Raw genomic sequence first — 22,241 nt, forward strand, 5'->3', positions numbered from 1 at the left:
CAAGGAATTTAATATAATAAATCTTAAATACTGAGGATTGGCAACACACAGATATCGCCAAAGTATGTATAACAAGAATTGTCATTCCAAAATTGTTCTATCCTCGAGCGAACAATTTTCGAACAAGATTTTGTTATTTGCACGTTCCGATTAACGATCTAACTAACGTTATATTCCCTACTTAGAGCTACTACAAATCGTTTCCAAAGACCTACATCCTGCAAACTAATCTGAAGCCTACACTTGTCGTAGAACTTCCTTCTTGTAATCTCATCTTGACGTTATTTGGCCGACTCTGTCCTTGCTCGATGATCATTTCATTTCTTGACTGTGACCTTGATGCCGCCCTTAACGACCGCCTCGGCAGGGGGCTGGCCGAACCTACGGCTCTGGTTTAGGTTGATCTTGCGCCGTATGTTTGCTGCACCGCCACCACTGCCCTTTCCCTGGCTGGAAACGGCGGAAGGTCCGCTCTGACTGCTGCGCTGCGCTTCAAAGTCTTCGGTGGGGGGCTTGTAGGTGCGAATGCCCGAATTGGAGCGCACGGGGAGCAGGGTGACCAAGCGATGCACGCTCGCCTCCGTGGTGGATGTGGGCTCGACGAACTGTGAGATCTTCAGAAGCTCCTCGTACTTCAGCGGATCCACCACTTCCACCTCCGCCTCGCCGACCACTGGAATGGCTGCGCCCAGCATCTCTGAGGACCCATCGTCCATAAAACTGGACATTGGCTTAATGAATGGCTCCCGCTCCCGCTCCCGCTGGTCTATATAGCTCTTCACGCTCGATTCTTGGACTGGCAGTTCCGTGGTCGTTGAAATCAGGACTGGCCTCACTCTTGACTCCTCCTTGGGTGGATGCTTGAGTTTGTTCTGGGAAAACGGGGGAAATTTGTTGGGTACACTCGGGGTGATGCCCAGCTTGGAGGCCAGCGTGTCAAAGATCAGCGAAATGTCCTGTATGTTGCTGGCATTGTTGATGCGCGTCTTGATGTCGTTCAGCGTCAGGTTCTCCGACTTGTCAATGTCCTCCGATACCCAGGCCTGCAGCGTCTTGTTGAAGATCTTTCGCATATTCGCATTGTGTCCGTAGTTCTGCGCGGACGAGCTGTTGACGAACTCCCACTTGGAGTGCGAGGGGAAAAGGTTGGAATCGTCCATCATCGTGGGTCGCTCGCTGGTCGTTCGGATGCGGTTTCTGTTCGAAATGCTGCTGGCGGTTCTTGGCTCCTCCGTGGTTGTGCTGAATGTGGTCGTAGTGGCGCTTGTTGTGCTTGCCAGGGTGTCGTTTGACAGAATCAGGGACGGGGTATTGCGCTGCAGGATGTGCTCCTTTAGATTCATAAAGTTCGGCTTGGACGGATTGCCAGTGTGCGGCTTCGGCGTCTCGGTTTCATCGGGCTCTATCCGTGACTCTAAAACATCGATCGCAGGGTCCTGCTCCTGCTCCTGCTCCGTTTCAGGCTCTGGCTTCGGGGTGGTGCTCTTGGTGGTAGCATTGCCATTTCCCTCCTTTGGTAGATTCAGCAGCTCCATGAAAAACTCCCCAATGGTGTCGGCCAGCACTGAATTGTCCGTCGGCTTCAGGGACGGCAGAGCTGGCGCGCTCGTGGGTCTGGGTGAGCTGCTAACCACGAACCTCACTGGAGGAGGAGGGCTGGTGGTGTGGTTGATCTTGTGGGTGGTGACCTCAACGGGGCCCTGCCTTGTGGAGGTTTCCAGCTTCTCCTGCTTCTCCGGCTTTTCTTGCTTCTTGGCTATGACACCGCCGCCCAAGTGCTCGAACCTCTCGTTGCTGGCATCGATGTTGAAAGGCAGCTTGTCCCCAGTTCCCAGCGTCGGATCGATCGGCTTGAATGGTGGTATAATGACATCGTCGATCAGGGGCACCGGCAGGGGATGCGGCTCGACCAGAGCTCCGCCTAGGCGCTCTATGTTCTCAGTGCCTGGCATGAAGATCGGACTGCCAAAGTTGTGGTAGAAGAGCATATCCTGCTCCGGCTGCTCCTGCCCTGCACCTGGCATCTCATGCTTCGTCTCGGTCATGCGTACTCCCTGGTTGAGGAATCCCGCAATGGACATGGGCCCATAGGGATCGTCGATGGTCACTGGCGCCACAGCGGCTGTCGGTGGCGTGGGATTGTCTCCTATAAACGGCAGCTCCAGCTCATCGATCCGCCTCTGGGGTATATGATTGACAGTGGGCGTGGTTCCACCTGCCATGGGCAGGGTTTTGGTCGGAAAAGCGGGCGGCGGTCCAGGCATTAGCTCCGGCACCTCACGGTGCATCGGACGCCAGGGCTGGGTGTCCAGAATGGGATACGTGGTGAAGAGATTCGCATCCAGCTTGGGCAGGTTCACGCTCCCATGCGTGGGTGTGGGTGCAGTCACGGTCACAGCGGGATAGGTGAATGTCGTGGTGCTGGCCAGAGTGGTGCTGGGTGCTGGGGCCTTGGTGGTGGTACTTGCAGCAGCGGTTGTTGTCGTTGTTGGCTTGGGTGTCGTGGTTGTTGTACTTGTTGTCGTTGTGCTGGTGCTAGTGGTAGTGCTGGTGCTGGTGCTGGTACTAGTGCTAGTGGTTCTCTTTGTGCTTGTTGTTGCTGGCCTCCTAGTCGTCTTGGTGGTGGCTCTGGTGGTGGTGGCAGGGGGCAGGGAAGGCTGCTGCTGCTGGGGCACAATCGTCGTGAGCTTCTCAATGCCTGGCTTCTTGGGCTTTACCCGCAGGGAGTAGGGCGTCACCGCTATCGATTTAGGAGGCAGACTGCTGCTGCTCTGGTAGGCCCGGGTAGGGGGGATCTTCTTGCGGGCAATGTCCGCATCCGTTTTGGTTATCTCGAAGGATCCCTCGAAGGAGCCCTGAATGACGGGCGCATTCTCAACATCGATTTCCGGCTCCTCGTCGGCGGAGTGGTTGCGAACGAGCGGGTTCCGGGGCTTGGGAGTGGTGTTGCTGTTGCCCGGTGGCTTTGGGTGCACCGCCGGGGCAGGCGTTCCCTTCTTCATGAGCCGTTTCTCCAGCTGGGTCTGACTAGTGGGCACCGTTTGCTGCAAAGCGAACAAGAGGGTTAGTGGAGATCAGGGGAAGATGGTGGGCTATCGCCTGCTTACAGCCTCCTTTAAGATTGCCGCTGATCGCACTACTTGCTCGTCCATGATCCGCTTGATCTCCACAGACTCCGTGTCCAGACGGAGCGAGCGATAGAGTGACTTGGTGGCCGCTGTCTCCAGGAACAGAGACTCCTTGATATACTCCTCCACGCTCAGTATATTCCTGCAGAGATCGAAGAGGGGTCAAACCCACAAAGCAGAGGATTGGGAGATGGGGTACATACTGCGGAAGTTTGCGAACGTCGAGGAACAGCCGGAAAGAGACCTTGATCAGAGGACCATCGCCGAATCCCCAGACATCGGTGCGCAGCGGCTGCAGGCCATTGTCCGTGAGGGACCGCTCCACAAAGCGCTTGTAAAAGTCGATCTTCTGCTTGTAGGTCGTGGTGTGGTTGTACTTGAGGCCCGTCGAGTACAGATCCCCCTTGGCAATGCGGAAGGAACCCTCAAAGCCCATGATTGCTGTGGAATGAGAAAAAGGATTAATAAGAAACATCCCACTACCACTGCGGAGAATGTGGGTGTGCACACTTACGATCTTCCAGGGTGGCCTTGATGGAGCTGAAGTAGAAAGCAAGACCCGCAATGGAGATCACCGCCAGGAGGACTATAAAAGCGGCCGTGGTCAGGATAATGGAGAAGGAGCGATTCTTTGGATACTGCGTCTGCGTCTTGGCCGAGAACGTGGACGGGGCAATGTTCCGGCCATCGCGCCAAATGCCCCACGTATTGTACCCGTACTGGCTGTTGATGCTATGATCGTTCGTGTACGAGGGCTGCTTGTTCATATGGTAGTAGGCCCCCAGCTGGGATCTGCGCCCCAGAGTGTTCTGGTACGTGTAGTCCGTGCTCTGCGGAGATTGGAGATCGGAGTGGAAGGTGTAAGTGTGTTTCTAAAGCATGCCAGCCACCGTCACCGCCACCGCCACTGCCACCCAGACGGCCCATTGCCAATTGATCCCGATAGCTACTAATTAGATAATTATCCGGAGACGAGAGACAACTTTCTCGGCCCTTTGGCGACTTTCTTTCTTGGGTCACAGAGCCACACAGCAGCCAATCTGCTGTGCTGCTAGTCTGAGATCTCATTCTCGGAAGTGAATCCGCGCATTCTAAGCACTTCTAACGGGCCCACTTGGCCCTCATTTTCAGCAATCGGTCGAACCGCAAACCTCTCACCGACACGACACTTGTCATGATTTGTTAAGGTCCGTTGCTACGATCGGGTGCATTTAATTAGCCTGGCCTGGGAACACAAGTCATTGCACTGGGAGCACTGGGAGCGATGGGATGGGAGTCCGATGGGAGTGCGACACCCATCCGCATAGTTCCAGGCACCTCTCGGGGAGAGTCTGATTGTTTCTTGATTACCATTTAACATTCATTAGCTGCAGGGCACTTCCTGAGTTGCCTTCTACCCTTCCCCCAGAACGCACCGCGTTCTCTTTTGGCCAACTTCTCGTCTTGGCTCTTTTCATTGCGTTTTCTTCTCTCTCTCTCTCTCTCTCTTTGTCTCTGTGCCTCCTCTTTCGTGGCTGCTTCTGGCAGAGAAAGTCATTCACCTTTTAGAACGTTGTTCTTCTCGTGCTTGGCTCGCTGGTTACCTATGCTACGAGTATGCCAGGCTAGTCGCTAGTCGCTAGTCGCTAGTCTGGCAGCTGATGATGGGGAATGGGAAACGAGAGAACGGAGAATGGGGATCGGAGGAATGAGGAATGCAAACAGCCCGAGCCAACTCCAGATCCCAAACAAACAATAAATATGCATGCTGCGTTCTTTGTTGAGTGGATCCGAAAGAAAACCCTCAGTTGATGTAACATTTCTATTTACAAAAGAGATTCTGATCGCGATAAATGGACAGGCCTTCTCTATTCAGGCGAGACCCAAATTCCCCCGCGGTATGTTAATTATATTCCCAAGAGTTGGGTTCTACTATAACAGTAATCCCCCCTTTGTGTGGCCAGTGATAAACGACTCACCATTTGCCGACATGTCGTCTGCGCTCTGTATATATCACTCACACCCGATAGACTCTGGAAGTATTTCTTTGTCCCATAGACCGTGTCCATGTCTGTGCCGTTACGCGTTGAAGGTGATCTAATCGCTGATCGGGGGTTCTGAAAGATAATAACAAAGTAAGTCGGGATTACATTATGTTTTTATTGATGCTTCACTTTCGTTGGACTTTTGTGGGGGGGATCGGATCGGATTTGCTTTCTTTTGAGCCCACTCTGAGTGCGAGTGAGCTGGCTCGTTCGGGCTCGTTCGGGCCCGTTCTCTCTCCGTGAAAATGCTCGCTAATGCTAATGGGCCAGCATGCCTAGGAACCGGCTAATCCTGTTTGGCCATCCCATTAGCCAAACGAAAATTCTCACTTTTCGCAAAAGAAAAGAACAACGAAAGAGTCTCTAACCGGTTTCTATTTGCATTTTCCGAACTCGAGCTCGAACCCAGCCTCTCTCAAAGTCCTCGCAGAAACGTTTCCATTTCCATCTCCCGAGACCCCCCACCCGCTTTGAAATATCTTAATGAAGGAATGTAGCATGATATAAATTCCATAATTAATTGGGATACCACTCTGTTAGGGGAACAGCGAAGACCTCTCAGGTGACCAGTCATAAAAAGCGAAAGCGCTGTCCCACAACAAAACAAAAAATAATAAAAAGAAGATTTAATTAGAGAATTCCCTGACACTTTGATACGCTTGCTGGCTGAGCCCTACAAATTCGGAATTTTCACTTATTTTCCACCTTGCACTCTCTGCCGTCTGCCGCCTGCCGTCCGCCGTCAGGCAGAGCCACAATAACATCTCGAAGAACGAACCAGCCATCGGATCAGCCCACACCACGCCGAAGTGGTACCCAGAAACCAGTTCTTCGGTTCAGCGGGAATGGCGATGCCCATGGAGATGGAGATGGAGATGGAGATGGTTAAGACGATGCCTGACTCCGCATGTTCCACCGTCATATACACATGTACGATACACGCGTATTAATGCTCGTAATGCCACAATGTAGTACATGTGCAATCAAAGCAGAGTTCAGAGGAGAAAACGTTGGGTTGGGGTAAAAATAGTCTCGGTGCGGGAAGCCATCGTTAGCGATGAGGCTCCCCAAAGTCCCAAGGCCCCAAGGCGCTCGAAGCTCTCAAAGTCTCGTCTGCAAACTGTTAACTGCTAACTGCCAAAAGTAAAAGTTCTGTTATTTTTGGAATTTCTTGATGATGGTCTGGGTCTGGGTCTGGGTCGGGGTCTGCGCTTGGGTGTTTTGTTTCTGCGAGAAGAGAAACTAATCAATGGACGAGTATTGAAAATAAATAATATAATAAGTGGAACCGATAGGGCTACCAATATGGGGGTCTCTATTATCATATTCGTCATTTCAAAGTGTACTTGGAACCCTAGTGTGTGTCTTAGCTTATTCCTAGGGACATGGAAATCTCCATTAATCGTTTGTAATAGTATCTTTCAGATGGTTCTTCCCGTGACAAACTCCATCATTCCATTCTGTCCTATCTGCTGCCAGCCACTTCCCACTACCACTGAAATGGAACGGAAACACATTTCCCTAATAAAAAAACCGCCAAAAAGCGGACTCCAAGTACCAGAAAAAGACTCCAAATTGAAGAAAAGAACAAGCACAATTAGATACCAAGACAAGGCACACGTGTATTGTGGGGAGAGAGAGAGAGAGAGAGGTTCTTCCAGTACGTTGTAGTAGTACGTAGTACGTACCCTACTGCTCCCATGACAGTTAGAACGCTTGGGGAGCCATAGCCATAGCCAAGCCATCGCCAGAGCCATAGGCATCCCATCAGCGCTTGACCTAGATGCGCATGCGCGCAGCCGCTATGGGGAGCGGAGAGCGAGACAGGCCGCCAAAAGCCAAAACCAAAACTGGTAACTGGTACGAGTACTCCTCTCTCCCTCTCGTCTTTGTTTGTGTGTGTGTGTGTGTTCGAACGGAGAAAGAAAGAATAAATTGACTTACGTCTGAGCCGCGTGAAAAAAAAAGTTAACAAAAATAATAAAATAAAAGACAAAAATAATGCTGGCACACACTCACTTGCAGAGTGCTTTTTTTAACGTTAAGTATTAAGACGTCGTCGTCCACGCATAAGTTGATTAAATTTCTCGCATTAGCCGATTTTCTCTATCGGTGAAATTGTTCAAGGCATTGCAACGAAACGAGAGACAGGCAGACAGACAGAAAGACAGGCTGGCAGACAGACGGGACGGACAGATCGACGAAAAAGAGCCAAAGAATGATTGATGAGAATTTGAGCTGGACAGTGGCTGCAAAAATGTCTACCATTCACGGGCGTCGTCTAACGGAAGTCGGCCGACCGGCCATTAACCCGTTTGCCGTACAAAAATAAACCCAAAATGAACAGATATATCCATAGCCATCTCTATTGTGTCCGAATGCGCGTTGGCATTTCCCCCCGACCGCAGGCGAGCGATTTTTGGCCAGATTAAGAAGAGTCATCCACATCCACATCCAGATCCACGACCACTTTCAATAATAATAGCCGCCGACAAAGTGTCGAGGCCACGAAGAAAGTGAAAAGTGACAGGTGTGTGTAAGAGGCAGGGGCAGCTCTATAGCAGTGGCACCGATGTCAATGGGATGCTTATCAGAAAGCACCGAAATGGAAAGTTCATTTCAAACTAGAAAATCGAAAATTGAATCATCCGAACAATGCAGTCCAACCCCATCAAAAGGGGAAATATTCGTATTCGTATTCGTGTTTATTTATTTGTGTATTTTGTTGTCGTCTAATTTGAAAGTGATGGCAAATTGGCAGACCAGACATGTATTTTCTGGTGGCTTCATTATAAAATTCGGATACCGCTAGCTCTTTGACTGTTGCTAGATGTCATAATTGTTAAGGGAACACACTGTGGAATGTGCAAATTTATGCAATCCTCCTCCGGCCAAAAAGAAACGAAACCGATAAGCTCTAACGAAAAGTAGGAGAAAATTGATGAGCGATACTGAAACCGATACCCAAGGCGAATACAGCTCTGTGGCTCTGTACGCAACAGGTAGGTGGGTGCAATTGCAATTGCACAATGGTTGCCAGGCCTTTAATAAGTAACGTGTTCCACTAATTGTGTAATGAATTAATTGTTTTATAGCCACTGAGCGATGAATATGTATGCGTGGAGAGCAATCTGTGCAACATTTGCAGTTTCATAATCGCTCTAACGGCGCTGCGGAGGCCTTTTACTGGAGCAGAACAACATTGTTGGTCGGAAAGAAGAGAAGGAGAAGAACAATACGGAATACAAATGTACACCGAGTAATATAATGCGTCACTCCTCTAATCCTCTCCCTCTCTTCCTCTGCCTCTCCATTACGATTTGTGCGGAACTAAAAGTGCATTTCATTTTTACGACAAACGGAGGGGAAAAGTTGACAAGAAAGAACCACTGGCATAACATTAACAATAACACAGAACTGAAGATAGGCGGAGAGAGGGTGGTGGATGGAGAGTATCGCAACCTCTGAGGAACCGGGGCTAAGCTTAGGGAACGACACGCGAATGCTCAACGGGCTGGGAGAGTGTAGAGCGAAGAGCGCAGAGCGCAGAGTCATTAAAAGCATTCACCGTTACTCTTTAACCGACGAACAAACTAATTAAAAAACCAACAAATCTGCCGATGCTCCTCCGCTCTTTCCCACACACTCCCCACCGAGACCCTTCATGTGTGTATGTGTGTGTGTGTGTGCTCTCGAGCATAATTCGGGAACTTGATTACTCACTGTATCTAGTACCCTCCCCATTCCACACTCTCCAGGCTGGCTATAATTCCAGCACAACAGGTTGACGTATTGGTTAGGGCGCCCTGCCAATGCCCCTGCCCCTGCCCCTACCGAGACCATCGAGAATGAGTGCCATGAAAAGGCTGAAAAGTGTAAAGTCAGGGAGTGAAAACCGTTAGGCTGAGGTAACAGTATTAACAACAGTGCTAAATGCTTGGCGGGTGACTTGTCAGCGAAGCTGGAAAACGTTTGTAAGACATGTATATCTTAATTGAAGGAAGGGAACGTTTTCTTCATAGCTTAAAGAATCTAATACTGATAGAACTGTTCAGCTCGTTAATCAAGTGTTAATATCGATAATTATCGGATTCTTCTAATAGAAATTCAAATTTATGACTCCCCAATTGAATGGTTTAAGAAATTGGGGAAAAACACACACCAGTTCCAGATAACTCCATTTAGCGCGAGTCCATGCCTAATGCAAATGTCGCCATGGCTGTGTCCGCTTCCTCTTAGTATGCATCGACGCACTCAGCAGATAAGAAACCCGAATTGCAATTAGTGCCGCGATTCCGCATGCGCGGCACGCACATCCCCCATCCCATTCTCCGGCATGGGACGACTGTATTTCATTTTGCTCTGCCTGTGTGGGGAAATGTTTTCCATCCATCCATCCAATCCAATCCAATCCAGTGCATTTTCTTTACCGCAACGAACTCTTGAATTTGAGGTCGCTTTCCTCTCCACTCTTCACTCTCCACTCCACACGACCGAGTGGTGCCTCGGCCCGACAGGCGAAACAAAAGATCAGCCCATTAGAGGCGATTTTACATCATTTGAATGCAATTTAGTCGCAGCTTAGCGTTATGTTCTATTTCGCCCCGGCACGGAGGCCAGGCCAAAGACCGAGCCAGCTGCAGAGATCAATCTGATCGCTCAGCCAGAGTCTCTATCTCTGTCTCCCTCTCCGACTCCGACTCCGTCTCCGACTCCAAATCCAACTCCGTCTCTGATTCCGTCTGCGTTTCTGTGTCTGTGTCTGTCTCTGTCATTTTGAGTTGTTTGCCGCCGTCCGAGAATCGTGCGGCACAGATGATCAGCAAAGCTGCCAATTTGGGCCAGGCTAGCATATCTTCATGATGATGAGGTTCGGTTTTCTTGACCAATTTGCGATTCTCAACAGTTTGGGCATGGCCAGAGAATCCCACGCCCGGCCCCCGATCAGACCGCTAACGGTGGCGGGGGATCAAAGACGGCCCAAGATCTGGGTTCGGCCTGGGATTCCGGGACAGCCTCTTAACGAGCGAAAGTGTTTCATTAACTCGTAAATGAATAATTTGAGACAAGACAACGAAAACGAAATCAAAATAAACGCACACCGAAGCAATGCTCGTAAAAATGTACATAATTTTTCAATCTGAATCTGGTTTTTCGCATTTCTATTTCTCTGGTCTCTCGGGCCGGGCCTCTGTCTGTCTGTTTTTCTGTCTTTCTGTCTTTGATCCACTTCCGACACACGAAAAAATGAAAATTTTCATTGCCTCAGTGAAATTAATTTCAGGTGAAAATTATCCAAACCCAAAACCAGCCAGAGGAAAAACCAAAAAAAAAAAAAAAAAGAAATACTTTGGTGACAGATAGACAGACAGGAGAGACATACAGATATGGGTGTGTTTTCGGCGTCTAGGATTTGGCAACCTGTCTTGGCCTTGTCCGAGGCTACTCTGTGGTTTGTCGCTCTCCAGTCTGTCTGAGTCATTTGGCTCAGCTTCGGAGTGTTTTGGGACTTTCACCGGCAGACTGCAGCAGTTATCAATGAGTCAGGAGGAGGAGGAGGAGGAGCAGTAGGACGGAGTGAATTTGCGTAAATTGTCGGTTATTATGAAGCCTCGCCTAAAAATTGGGTCAAACACAACAGCTTCTTCCTGTCAGTGAATAGAACACGAACAGTAAACGTTAGCCACATACAGCAAAAATCAATTTCCGGAGGCAAAACGCTTAGATCTTGAGATAGGAGTACAGCAATCTTCCGTCATCATGGGAGACGACAAGACCCACTCATCGCCGTTTGTGGGATCACATAATGATGGTGTTCTCTGGCTCTGGCTCTGGCTGGCTCTGTGGCCAACGGGTCCGAACTGTCAATTGGCCCAGTTCATAAACGTGGTAATTGCGCGGTTAGCGACATATAAAGAACCAGCAACCGACCAAAGCGGACAACAAAACGTTCTCCGGCTTTTGTTTCAGTTCTCTGGACATTCACCTGTACAGCGCACACTCTTTTGTTTTGTCGTTCCTTACACTTTTATTGGGGTTTTGGTGCCAGTAGCGAACGACGTAGGTGCTCTTTGGCTCTTTGCTTTTTGCCGCCCTTTTTTCGGGTGGAATCTTAATTTCTAATTTCTTTATTGTCTGTCTGCATTGTGTAAAATGGTATTTCAACTGGTTTTGGTTACTACAACAGTTCCCTGGCTCCCTGCCTTACCCGGGGGTCCCAGGTCTGTGTCTGGGCCTGTGTCTGTGTCTGGGGCCCCTTTTATTGCCATTTTCATTTTAACATCCATAATTTTTGAGCTTCGCCAGCTCGTTTATGCGCGATTATTGCTCTTGCCCGTGGACCTTTGTACATTTCATCGTTTTCTACTTCTTACACTCCGGCATTGGTGAGGTTTGGTTTGGTTTGGTTTGGTTTGGCCGCGGGGAAGACTTCGTTTTGAGTAATGTAACCAGTTTTGTACCTTCAACTACTTTTTCTGGTTTAATGTATGTGTCTAACTAGTTTATGAACTTCACTCCGCTTGCTTGGTCTTAGGGAGAGTGTGTGATCGCAGTGTGGGATCTCAACTAGTCCTGGGCAATTCCACTTAATAAAGCTGCAAATACTTACAAAGATTTACTATCGTCCTAGGCAGCAGAAGAAGTGCGGTTCCATTTGATGGTATGCCGGCTATGTCCGAAAATAATAATTCCTGCAAGCTATTTTATTAAAAACTCAATCACGAATGTTGCACAGATTCCCTTAGACCCTTGGCTATATAATTGGTCCTACTTCAACATTTATCGCTTGAGATATTCACGGAATTCTTGTCACAGCAAAAGAATAAGCATTTCACGACAACTGATCGCGTCCGTGACTGAAAGAAAACTGAAGACAGTGGCCCCAAAATCACAGTCTTGCGGTCCCCAGATGGATAGAGATCCACTAGAGAGAGTCAGTTGCGTCTGCGCAACAGCCAGCACCAGTGCAGCCAAAATTTCAGCGGCAAAAAAAAGCTAGATTAAAAGAAATAAAAGCCAAAATGGCTAACACCGAAAAAAAATAAACCAAAAATTATGTTAAGACTAAATTCACCTCAAAAGTAATACATTTTGTCGTTATAGTGATTTAAATTAGCGTTAAATTAAGAACATTTTCCACTTCAACATCCTATCCTATCCTTCCTTTGATACAATAGTATCATAGTATAGTAGTATTGGCAGCATTTACTCTATATACGTAACAGATATCTGTCTATATTTTTCAACATACATTAATGCTTAAAGAAGCTAATTGAATCCTAAAAAATGCTAAGTTCCACTTTAAAAAATGCTAGATATAGCCAGAAGTTTGCTAGAATGGCAGCACTCGCCAGCCCTCTCTCGTTCTCTCTCTCGTTCTGACCCGCTCTCTTTGGCATGGCAATGCTGAAGCGAGCGCGATACTCCGATATTTGAATAGTTACCCCGCAATCAGTTAGATTACATTTTATTTTCAACATAATTTAAATACACTTTTTCAACATGATTCTTTTACTTGAGATAGGATTGCACCTTAAATACTGTTGACTGGATACTGGAGGAGACCCATTTTAGCCATCGACGATTTTCATGTCCCATGACCTGCCAATCATGGCGACGACATCACGCTTTAGTTTGGGGCCAATCAGAGGATTCATTTGGGCCATGTAGCAGCACAGCCAGAAGAGCCAGCAGCAGGCGGCCGTCAGCATAAGGATGCAGCGTAATCAAATTCTGGTGGCGGACCCTTTGGGGTCATAATTGGCATTCCAATGCCCACAGCTCCCCAAAGCGCCGTGAAAAACAGCACAGGAAAAAATGCTGCACCCATTGCTGAAGACTTGAAGGATTTTTTTAATGCTCGAAGTGTGATTGTACGGGTTTCCTGTTTTTTATCCGTTTTATTTCCACTTTATCCAACTTATGAAGGCGCTCGATGTGAAAAAATCAATAAGCTGTCGATAGTCGATTAGCCAATATCGATACACTTTCGTTGGACATCCACTTCCATTCGATACATCGCACTCAGTAGAAACTCTCATCTCTATTTAAGTTATTATTTACCATTATTTAGCAACAACAAAAAGAAAACTAAGGCAGCAACATGACGATGCGACCCGATGACCACCGCAGAAAATGGGACAAGAACGAATACGAGAAGCTTGCCGCGAGCGTCTGCTGAACCAGGTGGCCCCCCAAAGAAGAAGGTTAGTAGTGGTCTGGTCGCCACGAAAAGCAAATCCTTACCACTTTCCCTCTGATATATAGAGCCTGTGCAGCGGGAAAACCTTAAACGACGCGACTATAAGGTAGATCTGGACAGCAAATTGGGCAAGAGCGTTGTGATAAACAAGAATACACCGACCTCGCAATCTGGCGGCTACTACTGTAATGTGTGCGACTGCGTTGTTAAAGACTCGATCAACTTCCTGGATCACATCAATGGAAAGAAACACCAGCGCAATCTGGGGCATGTCCATGAAGGTGGAGCGCAGCACCGTTGACCAGGTGAAGGAGCGCTTCCAGCAGAACAAAAAGAAAATGGAGGAGAAGCAAAAAGACTACGAGCTGGACAGAGATTGCGCGAGGCCAAAGAGGAGGAGGAACGCTACAAGGAGCACAGAAAGGAGAAGAGGAAAGAACGCAAGCGCAAGGCCGATGACAGCGGCGATCTGGGTTCCGGAGGAATACCTGATGATATGGCTGCCATAATGGGCTTCTCCGGTTTCGGTGGCTCCAAGAAGAACTCGTAGGCTTTAGCTACTTTTTAGTTTTAGGTGCATAAGTGAAATAGAAAGAACGCTCACCAACGAACAAGATCCGTATTTAGCTTGTGACATTTATTTCGTATATAGTACGTACAAGACGTTACAGTTTAACACCACGGTGTGGTGTGTTGTATGTTGCATGTTTTGTTGTACAACAGCTTCCCGGCTGTTCCAGTTATTAATAAGTTATTAAGCAGTCAAAATGCAAAAAGGACTAAAACCATTTCACTAATATCTAAGCACAACTGCCACAACCACAATCGAATACATTTTAATATAGAGAGAGTTGTGATTATGGTAGGCCTAGGTGAATACGAAATCCTGCTCGGTGGGTATGTCCCACGGCATGGTGAAGTATTCCCCTGGCAACGGGTGCAGTGTGTGGAGTTGTAATCACGTAAATGTTTGCGAAACTAAAATAGAAAGAGTTATTTCCATAGAACATTTGTAGGAACTGGCCCTCATAGATAAGCATAACCAAAATACAGCCATGTTGGTGCGCACTTCCTCGGAGTAGTCGGCTCCAATCAACATGGGGAATGACTTGCCCTCATCGGAGGCATAAGTAATAAGGCGCGACATGCTCAGCTTTTTCCTCGGATGCCGGGATGCTGTAGCGGCTCTAGGGCTTTCGACAACAGACCTTTGATACGTGCCAACTGGGGAACGCCAAAGATCTTTGGATAGCGATGCTTCAGCACAGACAAAACCAAGAAGTGCCTGCGATTCGTCTCAATGTGGTTGTCCCTAGACAAGTGAGAAAATGGTTACGCGTTACCATTATAAATATAAATAGAATAAAAATGCAACCCATCTTACTCGGCGATAATTTCATCCTCAGTGCGTCTGATGAACGAAATGGGTCCGTTGAACTGCTCGGGCCAACTCGGCGTTGTTCAGATTGCAATAATTGCGAATGGCCGTCTTGACAATGCCGGCCACCTGGGACGGCATGCGAGGCACAGCCAAATAAAGGACATCATCGAAGGTGGCATCCAAGACAACACCCTTGGCATCTGGATAAATGGATGCGGCATACAATGTGCTAAAGCCACCGATGCTCCAGCCATAAAATATAATATCCATCCTCCACAGAGAATCCCAGATGGTTGATGGCAAACTGTACCACAGAATCGATGGCATTCTTGTCCTGATGGGGATATGGCGTGCCCGAGCTGCCGGCAAATCCAGGATGGTTTCCAGCCCAGTACAGAGTATTTAAGGGCCACCGAGTACCCATTATTCCGACTTCATAGAATCCCGCATTTCCCTCGGAACAAATGATCAGAGTCTTGCCATTGCCCACATTATCGCCACGATTGTCGATAAACAGAGTGTCAATTTCATTCGAGTCGATTGTCTTAATTTTATAGCGGATTCCATTGTCGTCTTCGACAAGTTTTGCGCGTCCTGAGATCAACATGGGTCCTGAATAACCGCACAAGTTATGACCATTCAGACATTAAGACAGTATTACATACGCATAAACTTCTCCAACAGCTTGACTGAGCCCGGGATAGATCATGGGCAGTCCAAAGGTGTTGATGGCCAGGTAGGCAATCACCTCACAAGGCAGTGTGGCGAAACGCAGCGGCTCCCGTCGGCTGGCAAGTAACAGCAGCGTCTTGTATCCCTAAATGGGGAAAGTTACGCTGCTATTCATTGTGTAATGATCTGGTCTCCTCACCCTGTCAGACGATTTCACATCAAAGTCCACTGGCCACGAGCTGAAGTCATATCGAAGCGGGCGCAGCTCCCCGCTGGCACCTCCAGTGGTCTTGTTGGCCCGCGCCGCCTCCAAGGCTTTAATCATGTTCGAATAGACCCGCGATTGCTTGCGGGCCACATCCGCGCATAACCAGCGAGATAATCACAAGCAGGCCCACGCTGGTTGTGATTTTGGCCAGCGTCGGCATCGATCGGCAACAAAGTAACCCGCGACGGTAGAGGAATGTGGCAATCAATGGCGATGTGTAGTAGCCCACCGACCACATAACCGACAGCTGAATGAGTAAACAGCTAAGAGCTGATATATTCCATTCAATTTGATTAGTACACATATACCGTGGAAAGTATATGTTTTCCCCAAATTTTTCAACAGTTCCACTCTCGAAACCTTTCGCTGTGGCTCCCGGCACTCCCTTGGTACTCCATGTACAGGTTGGGGCCGAACATGTAGCTGAGGAAACTCATTTTATGATAAGTTTATATATTTTCGCGTCTGGAAATGATTAAGTTTTTTTTTGCTTGTAATTTATGTGAAAGCTATTCCAGGTGTCGCACTCTCAAACTGGATCAGATGTTAAGTTGATAACCAGGGCAGGAAGAGTCAAACAGTTGCTTTATGATATTTGTTGCCTGTATCTTTTAACAACTAGTAAGGTTGTCAAAAGTACATATATTAATAGCGGAAACATGTATAAAGCCAATAAGAATACAATCTTGCAGTTGTTAAGCAACTGACTGAATTAAGTTGGCAGAAGTTTCGTTCGCCATCCTGGACCAGCCCGCTGAGGATCTCAAATCAAATACCTTTCAGCTGTAAGATTATATCAAGGTATTAAATTAAATTAAGTATTAATTACATTTAAATTCATTTCAGCCCGATGTCACAACGAGGCATTAAATAAATTAATTTAATTAATTTAAATTAATTAATTAAGAGGCATTAATATAAATATGTTTATTTTATTCTTCTCTTCAAGCAGTATTTCTCTGGCAGTCTTGCGGGCCCACAACTTACGTCCAACCCTCTTAAATTGGCTGCAGCACATCATGATAGGCCGCATGTATTCCATTCCACAAGAGACGAGATCGGGGGTCCTCTCCACCAGCTGGTCAGGGACTCTATCACTAGCTTTTCCTCTACAAGAGAAGAGGTCAGGGCCGCCTCCATCAGCTGTCCAGTGGTTGTATCTCTGGGTTTTCCTCTACAAGAGACGAGATCGGGGTCCTCTCGATTGTTCGATTTCCGAATATTTTATCTCTGTTGTGCCTATCGTGTCAACTATCACCACTGAGGGAAGAGCAGCTTAAATAAATCCTTTAAGCAAATACTTTAAACTAATTTATCATTAGATCAAGCATATTAATAATAGTGTAAATAGCCCATAAGTTGCTTCTAGTGTAATCTAATGTAATCTAAAAACATCGATGACATCGGGCTTCTCCAGCTCTTTTATCGATAGATAAATTTATATTTTTGTGCACGCCAAATAATTTGTATTAAAATTACCATGTGCAACGTTGCAAAAGTGGAAAAAATTGCCCAGAAACTTGTTATACGCCTACGCTTCCAGCTCTGAAGATGAGGGGGGAACTGGATGAAAAACAATTTTGGGGTAATTTTCGCTTTACACCCCACAGCCGTGACGTGTCCAAGCAGCATCTTTATCTATTCTGATTTCAATAATTTGGGTGTAGATCAATTATACAAGCACTACCAACCGACCGTCCGGTAGGTCTAGTGGAAAGCCGGGAAGTGACAAAGATGTCGCCCGCACTACTACCTTCCTGGAAAACACCCTCCACTCTGGAGCGGCCACTTGCCTCATCTGCATTGGCAGCATCGACGTGTGGAGCCGATATGGTCCTGTGAGAGCTGTTATTGCTTCTTCCACCTCAATTGCATTCAGCGGTGGGCCAATGACAGCATGATGCAGATGAAAGTAAGGGCGGAGCAGAATGGGAACCAGAATCAGGGCCACTACAATCATTTGGGGGAGTTTGTGCCGCCCAAGCGCCAGAAATCGCTGCACTGGTGCTGTCCCCAGTGCCGAAGGGACTACCAGCCGGCGGAGAAACCAACGCAATACAACTGTTTCTGCGGCAAGGAAGAGAATCCGCAGTCGCAGCCGTTCCTAGTACCGCATTCGTGTGGCGAAATTTGTAAGAAGCTACTCCAGCCAAAGTGCGGTCACGATTGTAAGCTCCTTTGTCATCCGGGGCCGTGTCCGCCCTGTGCTCAGCAGGCGCAAGTCTCCTGCCTGTGTGGGAAATCCACTCCGCGCTCCATGCGCTGCATAGACAAGCAATGGAAGTGCCAGCAAACGGTGAGACAATTATTCAATGTGATGAAGCCTCCTTTCCACTCTAGCCATATTTGTTGCAGTGCAAAGAGCTCTTGGCCTGTGGGAAGCACAGATGCAGCCAAGTATGCCATCGACCAGGACAGTGTCCGCCTTGCAGCAGCAAGAGCAACCAGCCATGCGAGTGCAAGCGAGAGTCGAAGGTCGTAAGCTGCTCTGATCGGAAATGGAAGTGCACAAATGTGAGCGATATACACCTAAATCGAGGAAATCACGTAAAGGATTGGTGAAATGTTTCAGATTTGTGGAGCGACGTTCGCCTGTGGCTTGCACACCTGTGAAAAGGTGTGTCATGCCGGACCCTGCGGTGGTGGAGAGTGTCCCTTGGAAGTGAAGACATGTCCCTGTGGAAAAAATGTATGTACTAATGGCAACAATCGAGCAACTCTCGTGTCTTATAAAGTCAATTTCCGCAGAGCCAAATGCGGCCCTGCAACGAGGCTGTGGAAACCTGTGGTGATACTTGTCAGAAGCTCTTATCCTGCGGTCAGCATTCATGCACTCAGCGCTGTCATCGTGGCAACTGCATTTCGGTAAGTCATTTTTTCGACCTAAAAAGCCTAGTCCCAGTTGCTGCAATTGCCATTCCAGTGCCCAGTGAGGACAAAGAAGAAATGCCGATGTGGCCTTCATGAGAAGGAGCTGCCCTGCTCCAAGGAGCACACCTGCGAGACCAAGTGCAAGCAAATGCGTGACTGTGGCAAGCATGCCTGCAACAGAAAGTGCTGCGGCGATCAGTGCCCGCCCTGCGAAAAGATCTGTGGCAAGCAGTTGAGCTGCAACAAGCACAAGTGCCAGTCCGTGTGCCACAACGGGCCCTGCTATCCCTGCAAACTGGAGTCCCAGATCAACTGCCGCTGCGGCAAGACGCGGCGCAGTGTGCCCTGCGGGCGAGAGAAGAGTGCGCGCATCGTCTGCTTGGAGCTTTGTCGGTAAGTAAGGAAGTAATCCCTCATGCAAAACTCTACCATTAAGCCAATGGAACGGAAAAATTTCAGTATATCTGCGAAATGCCATCATGCCATTAAACATCGCTGCCACAAAGGTGAGTGTCCGCCATGTGGCCAGGTATGTGCTCTTCCAAATTCCGACAGCGGCTGTGGACACATCTGCAAGGCGCGTTGTCACGAGGCCGTCAGAGTGAACCGGCCTGCTGATGCGGCCCGCCCTCAAACCAAAAAGGTACGGGAAACTGCCATGATAACAAGAGCTCCTTTTCATCCAGTCTCCCTTTAGTATGAATACAAATCACTGCCACATCCACGCTGCGAGGAGAGCGTCAGCGTCACCTGCATTGGAGGCCACGAGGTAGCCACTTGGCCCTGCTGGAACTCAAAGCCCACTTCTTGCCAGCGCAAATGCTCGCGGAAGCTCAACTGTGGCAATCACAAATGCTCACTCGTCTGTCATTCTGTGTCCAATCCGCAAGATATGCAGCAGCAGGCTGGCTGTGCCACATGCGAGGAGGGTTGCATCATTCCTCGTCCAACGGGTTGCGCACACGCCTGTCCCAAAGGCTGCCATCCGCCGCCGTGCACTCCATGCGGCTTTGTGATCAAAAGCAAGTGCCATTGCGGACTCACGCAGTTGGTGTACAAGTGCAGCGAGTACTTCGATGAGGCAGGCACTGTCCAGGAGATAATTGATCGGAGGGAGAGATTCCGCAGTTGCGGCAATCGCTGCTTAAAGAACGTGAGTTCCCTAAGTTTGAGATTCCAGAGATTCCATTTAATAAAGATTCGCGTTTGCAGTATCCCTGCGCACATCGATGCATGTCAATATGCCACTCTGGCAAGTGCCCTAGTCCCGATCTGTGTCGCAAGAAGGTTCGCATTTTCTGTGCCTGCAAGAGACTCAAGCAGGAGATCGCTTGCGACAAGCATCGGGCTGGGCAAACGTCGCTGGAGTGCGACTCTAGCTGTGTGGCCGAACTCTCCCGTGCTCAGGCGGCGGAGCAGCAGCATCTGGAGCAGAAGCGCCGCAATGAGGAGGAACGTAATCGACTGGAACTGGAGAAGTTTGAACAGAAATTCGGAAAACGCAAGCACAAAGAACGCAGAACTATAGATGTGGGCCCGCCCAAATCGAAAATAAATTGGGAACAAACGGCCATTTATGTAGCGTCGGTAATGATTGTTCTGGGAGCCATTGCGGTGGCATTCTATGCGGACAGTTAAAGGACAACTACGTAACACTTTTAAGATGAATTTATTATATCAATTTAAACGGATTAGAATAAACTACAACAACGACTGATAGACAATCTTGAGCGTGAATCTTAGGCCTTCTTTACCTTCTTTTTGTAGAAGCAGGCGGCTGCGAAATGGAAGCACTGAGGAACGTCGATATAAGGAAGTTCGAGAGCAGCATCCAGTCATGCGACTGCACATACACCGTATAGATGCGGGCTGGAAGGGATTGGGTAGAGAGTTTAATGATGATCTTGGATCTGATTCGATATCTACGTACTCATGTTGGTGAAGGCCGACAGGGCCCACGTAGTGCGGCTGACGGAGCTGGCATCCTTTGTCCTCAGTATGGCCAGCAGCTGGAGCACCTTGCTGGTTGCCCCAATGGGCTGCAGAAAGGCTAATGGACGGTAAAGAGGAAGCAATTATTTGAATAAATATATATATCAGGTGGTCAAGGGGGCCGACCACCACCGGCGAGAGTAAAAATAGCTGCTCAAACATTATACAACAATAAATGTTGACCTTGGGCAAAGATGATTCCCAGTTAAGAGCGGACAGACAGACCTATCTATGTCGGAGACAAAAAAAAACATAAAACAAACCAACTAGTTTACCGAAATCATAGAAACAGAAACATAATTAGCTAATTGGAGTGGCGGCGGTGTGTCCGGGAAACATGTTTGAACTACGTCGACGGCTATCTAGTCAAAATCGTGGTGGGCTGCCGTCAAAAGCCTCTAATCAATGACGAATGTGCACATAGACGCTATCAATTGACCCTATGTATGGAATTACTCACCACCAAGAATGTGAGAATGATAATAGGAAAGAGTTTCAGGTATATGAGCGAAGCTATGATCACATAGGCGATGGCAACTATTTGCGTCTTCTTGCCCAGCAGATCCTGGTATTTGAAGGCGTAGTAGATGAGGACGTATTCCTGCAGGAGCAGCACAGGATACTCCATGTAGGAGGAAGTCGTAGTCACTGGTGTAGTTGTAGGATATCATCACTGTGTAGCTGAACAGCTCCAGACATAGTCCAGTACGCTTATACCTATGTACGTGTGTACGTAGAAGAGTGGTATGTGAGTGGGCGGACTAGATGTGGGAGGCGGCTGGCTTACCTTTCGAGGACTTGTTCTCCCTTATGGTATTGATTTGCGGCACCTTGATCACCAGCATGATGAGACTGTGATTAAGCTGAGCAAGTCCGCAATCACGAGCACTAATCCCTTGTCCAGATACTCGGACACCACCTCGGATAGACCCCCAGACATCTCGACGGTCAAACGAACTTTAATATTTTTGCTGTGATTTATTCAACGCAAACTTTCGATGACCGGCTGACTATCGATGAAAGAGTCTGGCTCGCTACCTCATGATCCATGCAGTCCTAAACTCTCAATGCCTAAAGCGTACCCTTAGATCACAGCCATAAGAATTTAGTAATTTAGTTTTCCGGATTTTCCAAGTAATTCAACTTTTTCCGCGTATCGGTTCATTGCATTGTTTATGGCCGTATGACATTACACGAACTGCTAATGGCGTATGACATTAGACTTCATTGGACTTTGCTACAAACGATAAGATGCAACGATAAGTTAGTGTTGCTAACCCCTTTCCAGCCGCAGCTCCAGTTATCAGTCCAAATGAAAAGTGTAATACTATCGATTATATCTACTGCTGCTGCTCTGCTCCCAGCAAATTCCAGCTAATGCATGCTTACTTCATGCTTTCCCATAAGCCTCTGTTGTTTGTTTTACCTTAACAACACTAAGCAGTGCTGCGGCAGAAACGATACATGGATACACTTTTCAGATCCAATTTTGATAGCTGGCTGCCTGTGTGCGTTGGAAAAAAACAGATATAGTGCCTCAGTTCTTCGATTGATAGCTGGGACACGTATCTGTAGACGACTACGAACACTAAGTTCTTACGTTAGTCTCTCATGCTGTCTCTCTCTTCGCAACAAAGTTGACAAAGTCTAATGCTTACGCCCATAAGACTGTTAGTCAGCTAGCAAATCTAGTGTCATATGC

The 22,241-nt window shown here is 48.0% G+C and overlaps 3 protein-coding genes and 3 pseudogenes across 3 annotated transcripts; 2 read left to right on the forward strand and 4 right to left on the reverse strand.

Annotated features, from left to right (window-relative positions):
- Window positions 1–11,852, reverse strand: LOC6601912 (mucin-5AC). The gene is made up of 6 exons (XM_026993540.1): window positions 11,763–11,852; window positions 5,087–5,224; window positions 3,643–3,958; window positions 3,332–3,569; window positions 3,108–3,270; window positions 1–3,044 (listed from the first exon to the last, which is right to left on the reverse strand). The coding sequence occupies exons 2-6, from the start codon at window positions 5,174–5,176 to the stop codon at window positions 318–320; spliced, it is 3,534 nt and encodes a 1,177-aa protein (XP_026849341.1). The 5' UTR covers window positions 5,177–5,224; window positions 11,763–11,852; the 3' UTR covers window positions 1–317.
- Window positions 11,853–12,668: 816 nt separating this feature from the next.
- On the reverse strand, window positions 12,669–13,018 carry LOC6601909 (annotated as a pseudogene).
- A 173-nt stretch (window positions 13,019–13,191) lies between these two features.
- Window positions 13,192–13,977, forward strand: LOC113566712 (annotated as a pseudogene).
- A 246-nt stretch (window positions 13,978–14,223) lies between these two features.
- On the reverse strand, window positions 14,224–16,128 carry LOC113566711 (annotated as a pseudogene).
- A 1,115-nt stretch (window positions 16,129–17,243) lies between these two features.
- Window positions 17,244–20,266, forward strand: LOC113566709 (NF-X1-type zinc finger protein NFXL1-like). The gene is given in 10 exon segments (XM_026993526.1): window positions 17,244–17,261; window positions 17,344–17,485; window positions 17,488–17,972; window positions 18,032–18,190; window positions 18,249–18,365; window positions 18,425–18,541; window positions 18,600–18,940; window positions 19,007–19,190; window positions 19,245–19,700; window positions 19,760–20,266. Coding segments are annotated over 10 exon segments (2,445 nt in total). The 3' UTR covers window positions 20,186–20,266.
- Window positions 20,267–20,297: 31 nt separating this feature from the next.
- Window positions 20,298–21,384, reverse strand: LOC113566710. The gene is made up of 4 exons (XM_026993527.1): window positions 21,327–21,384; window positions 21,000–21,187; window positions 20,478–20,586; window positions 20,298–20,416 (listed from the first exon to the last, which is right to left on the reverse strand). The coding sequence occupies exons 1-4, from the start codon at window positions 21,382–21,384 to the stop codon at window positions 20,298–20,300; spliced, it is 474 nt and encodes a 157-aa protein (XP_026849328.1).
- Window positions 21,385–22,241: the final 857 nt, after the last annotated feature.

Source organism: Drosophila persimilis, unplaced genomic scaffold, assembly GCF_003286085.1.
Source record: "Drosophila persimilis strain 14011-0111.01,24,50 unplaced genomic scaffold, DperRS2 tig00000856-arrow-arrow-pilon, whole genome shotgun sequence".
NCBI classification, from domain to species: domain Eukaryota; kingdom Metazoa; phylum Arthropoda; class Insecta; order Diptera; family Drosophilidae; genus Drosophila; species Drosophila persimilis.

Coding starts and splice junctions, on each gene's coding strand:
- LOC6601912 (XM_026993540.1), bottom strand. CDS start 5,176: ATGGACACGGTCTATGGGACAAAGAAATACTTCCAGAGTCTATCGGGT. Junction 3,959..5,086: donor AGACGACATGTCGGCAAATG/GTGAGTCGTTTA, acceptor CAATCTCCGCAG/AGCACGGACTACACGTACCA. Junction 3,271..3,331: donor GACGTTCGCAAACTTCCGCA/GTATGTACCCCA, acceptor CGATCTCTGCAG/GAATATACTGAGCGTGGAGG.
- LOC113566710 (XM_026993527.1), bottom strand. CDS start 21,384: ATGCTGGTGATCAAGGTGCCGCAAATCAATACCATAAGGGAGAACAAG. Junction 21,188..21,326: donor GGAGAACAAGTCCTCGAAAG/GTAAGCCAGCCG, acceptor CAACTACACCAG/TGACTACGACTTCCTCCTAC. Junction 20,417..20,477: donor GTCGGCCTTCACCAACATGA/GTACGTAGATAT, acceptor AATCCCTTCCAG/CCCGCATCTATACGGTGTAT.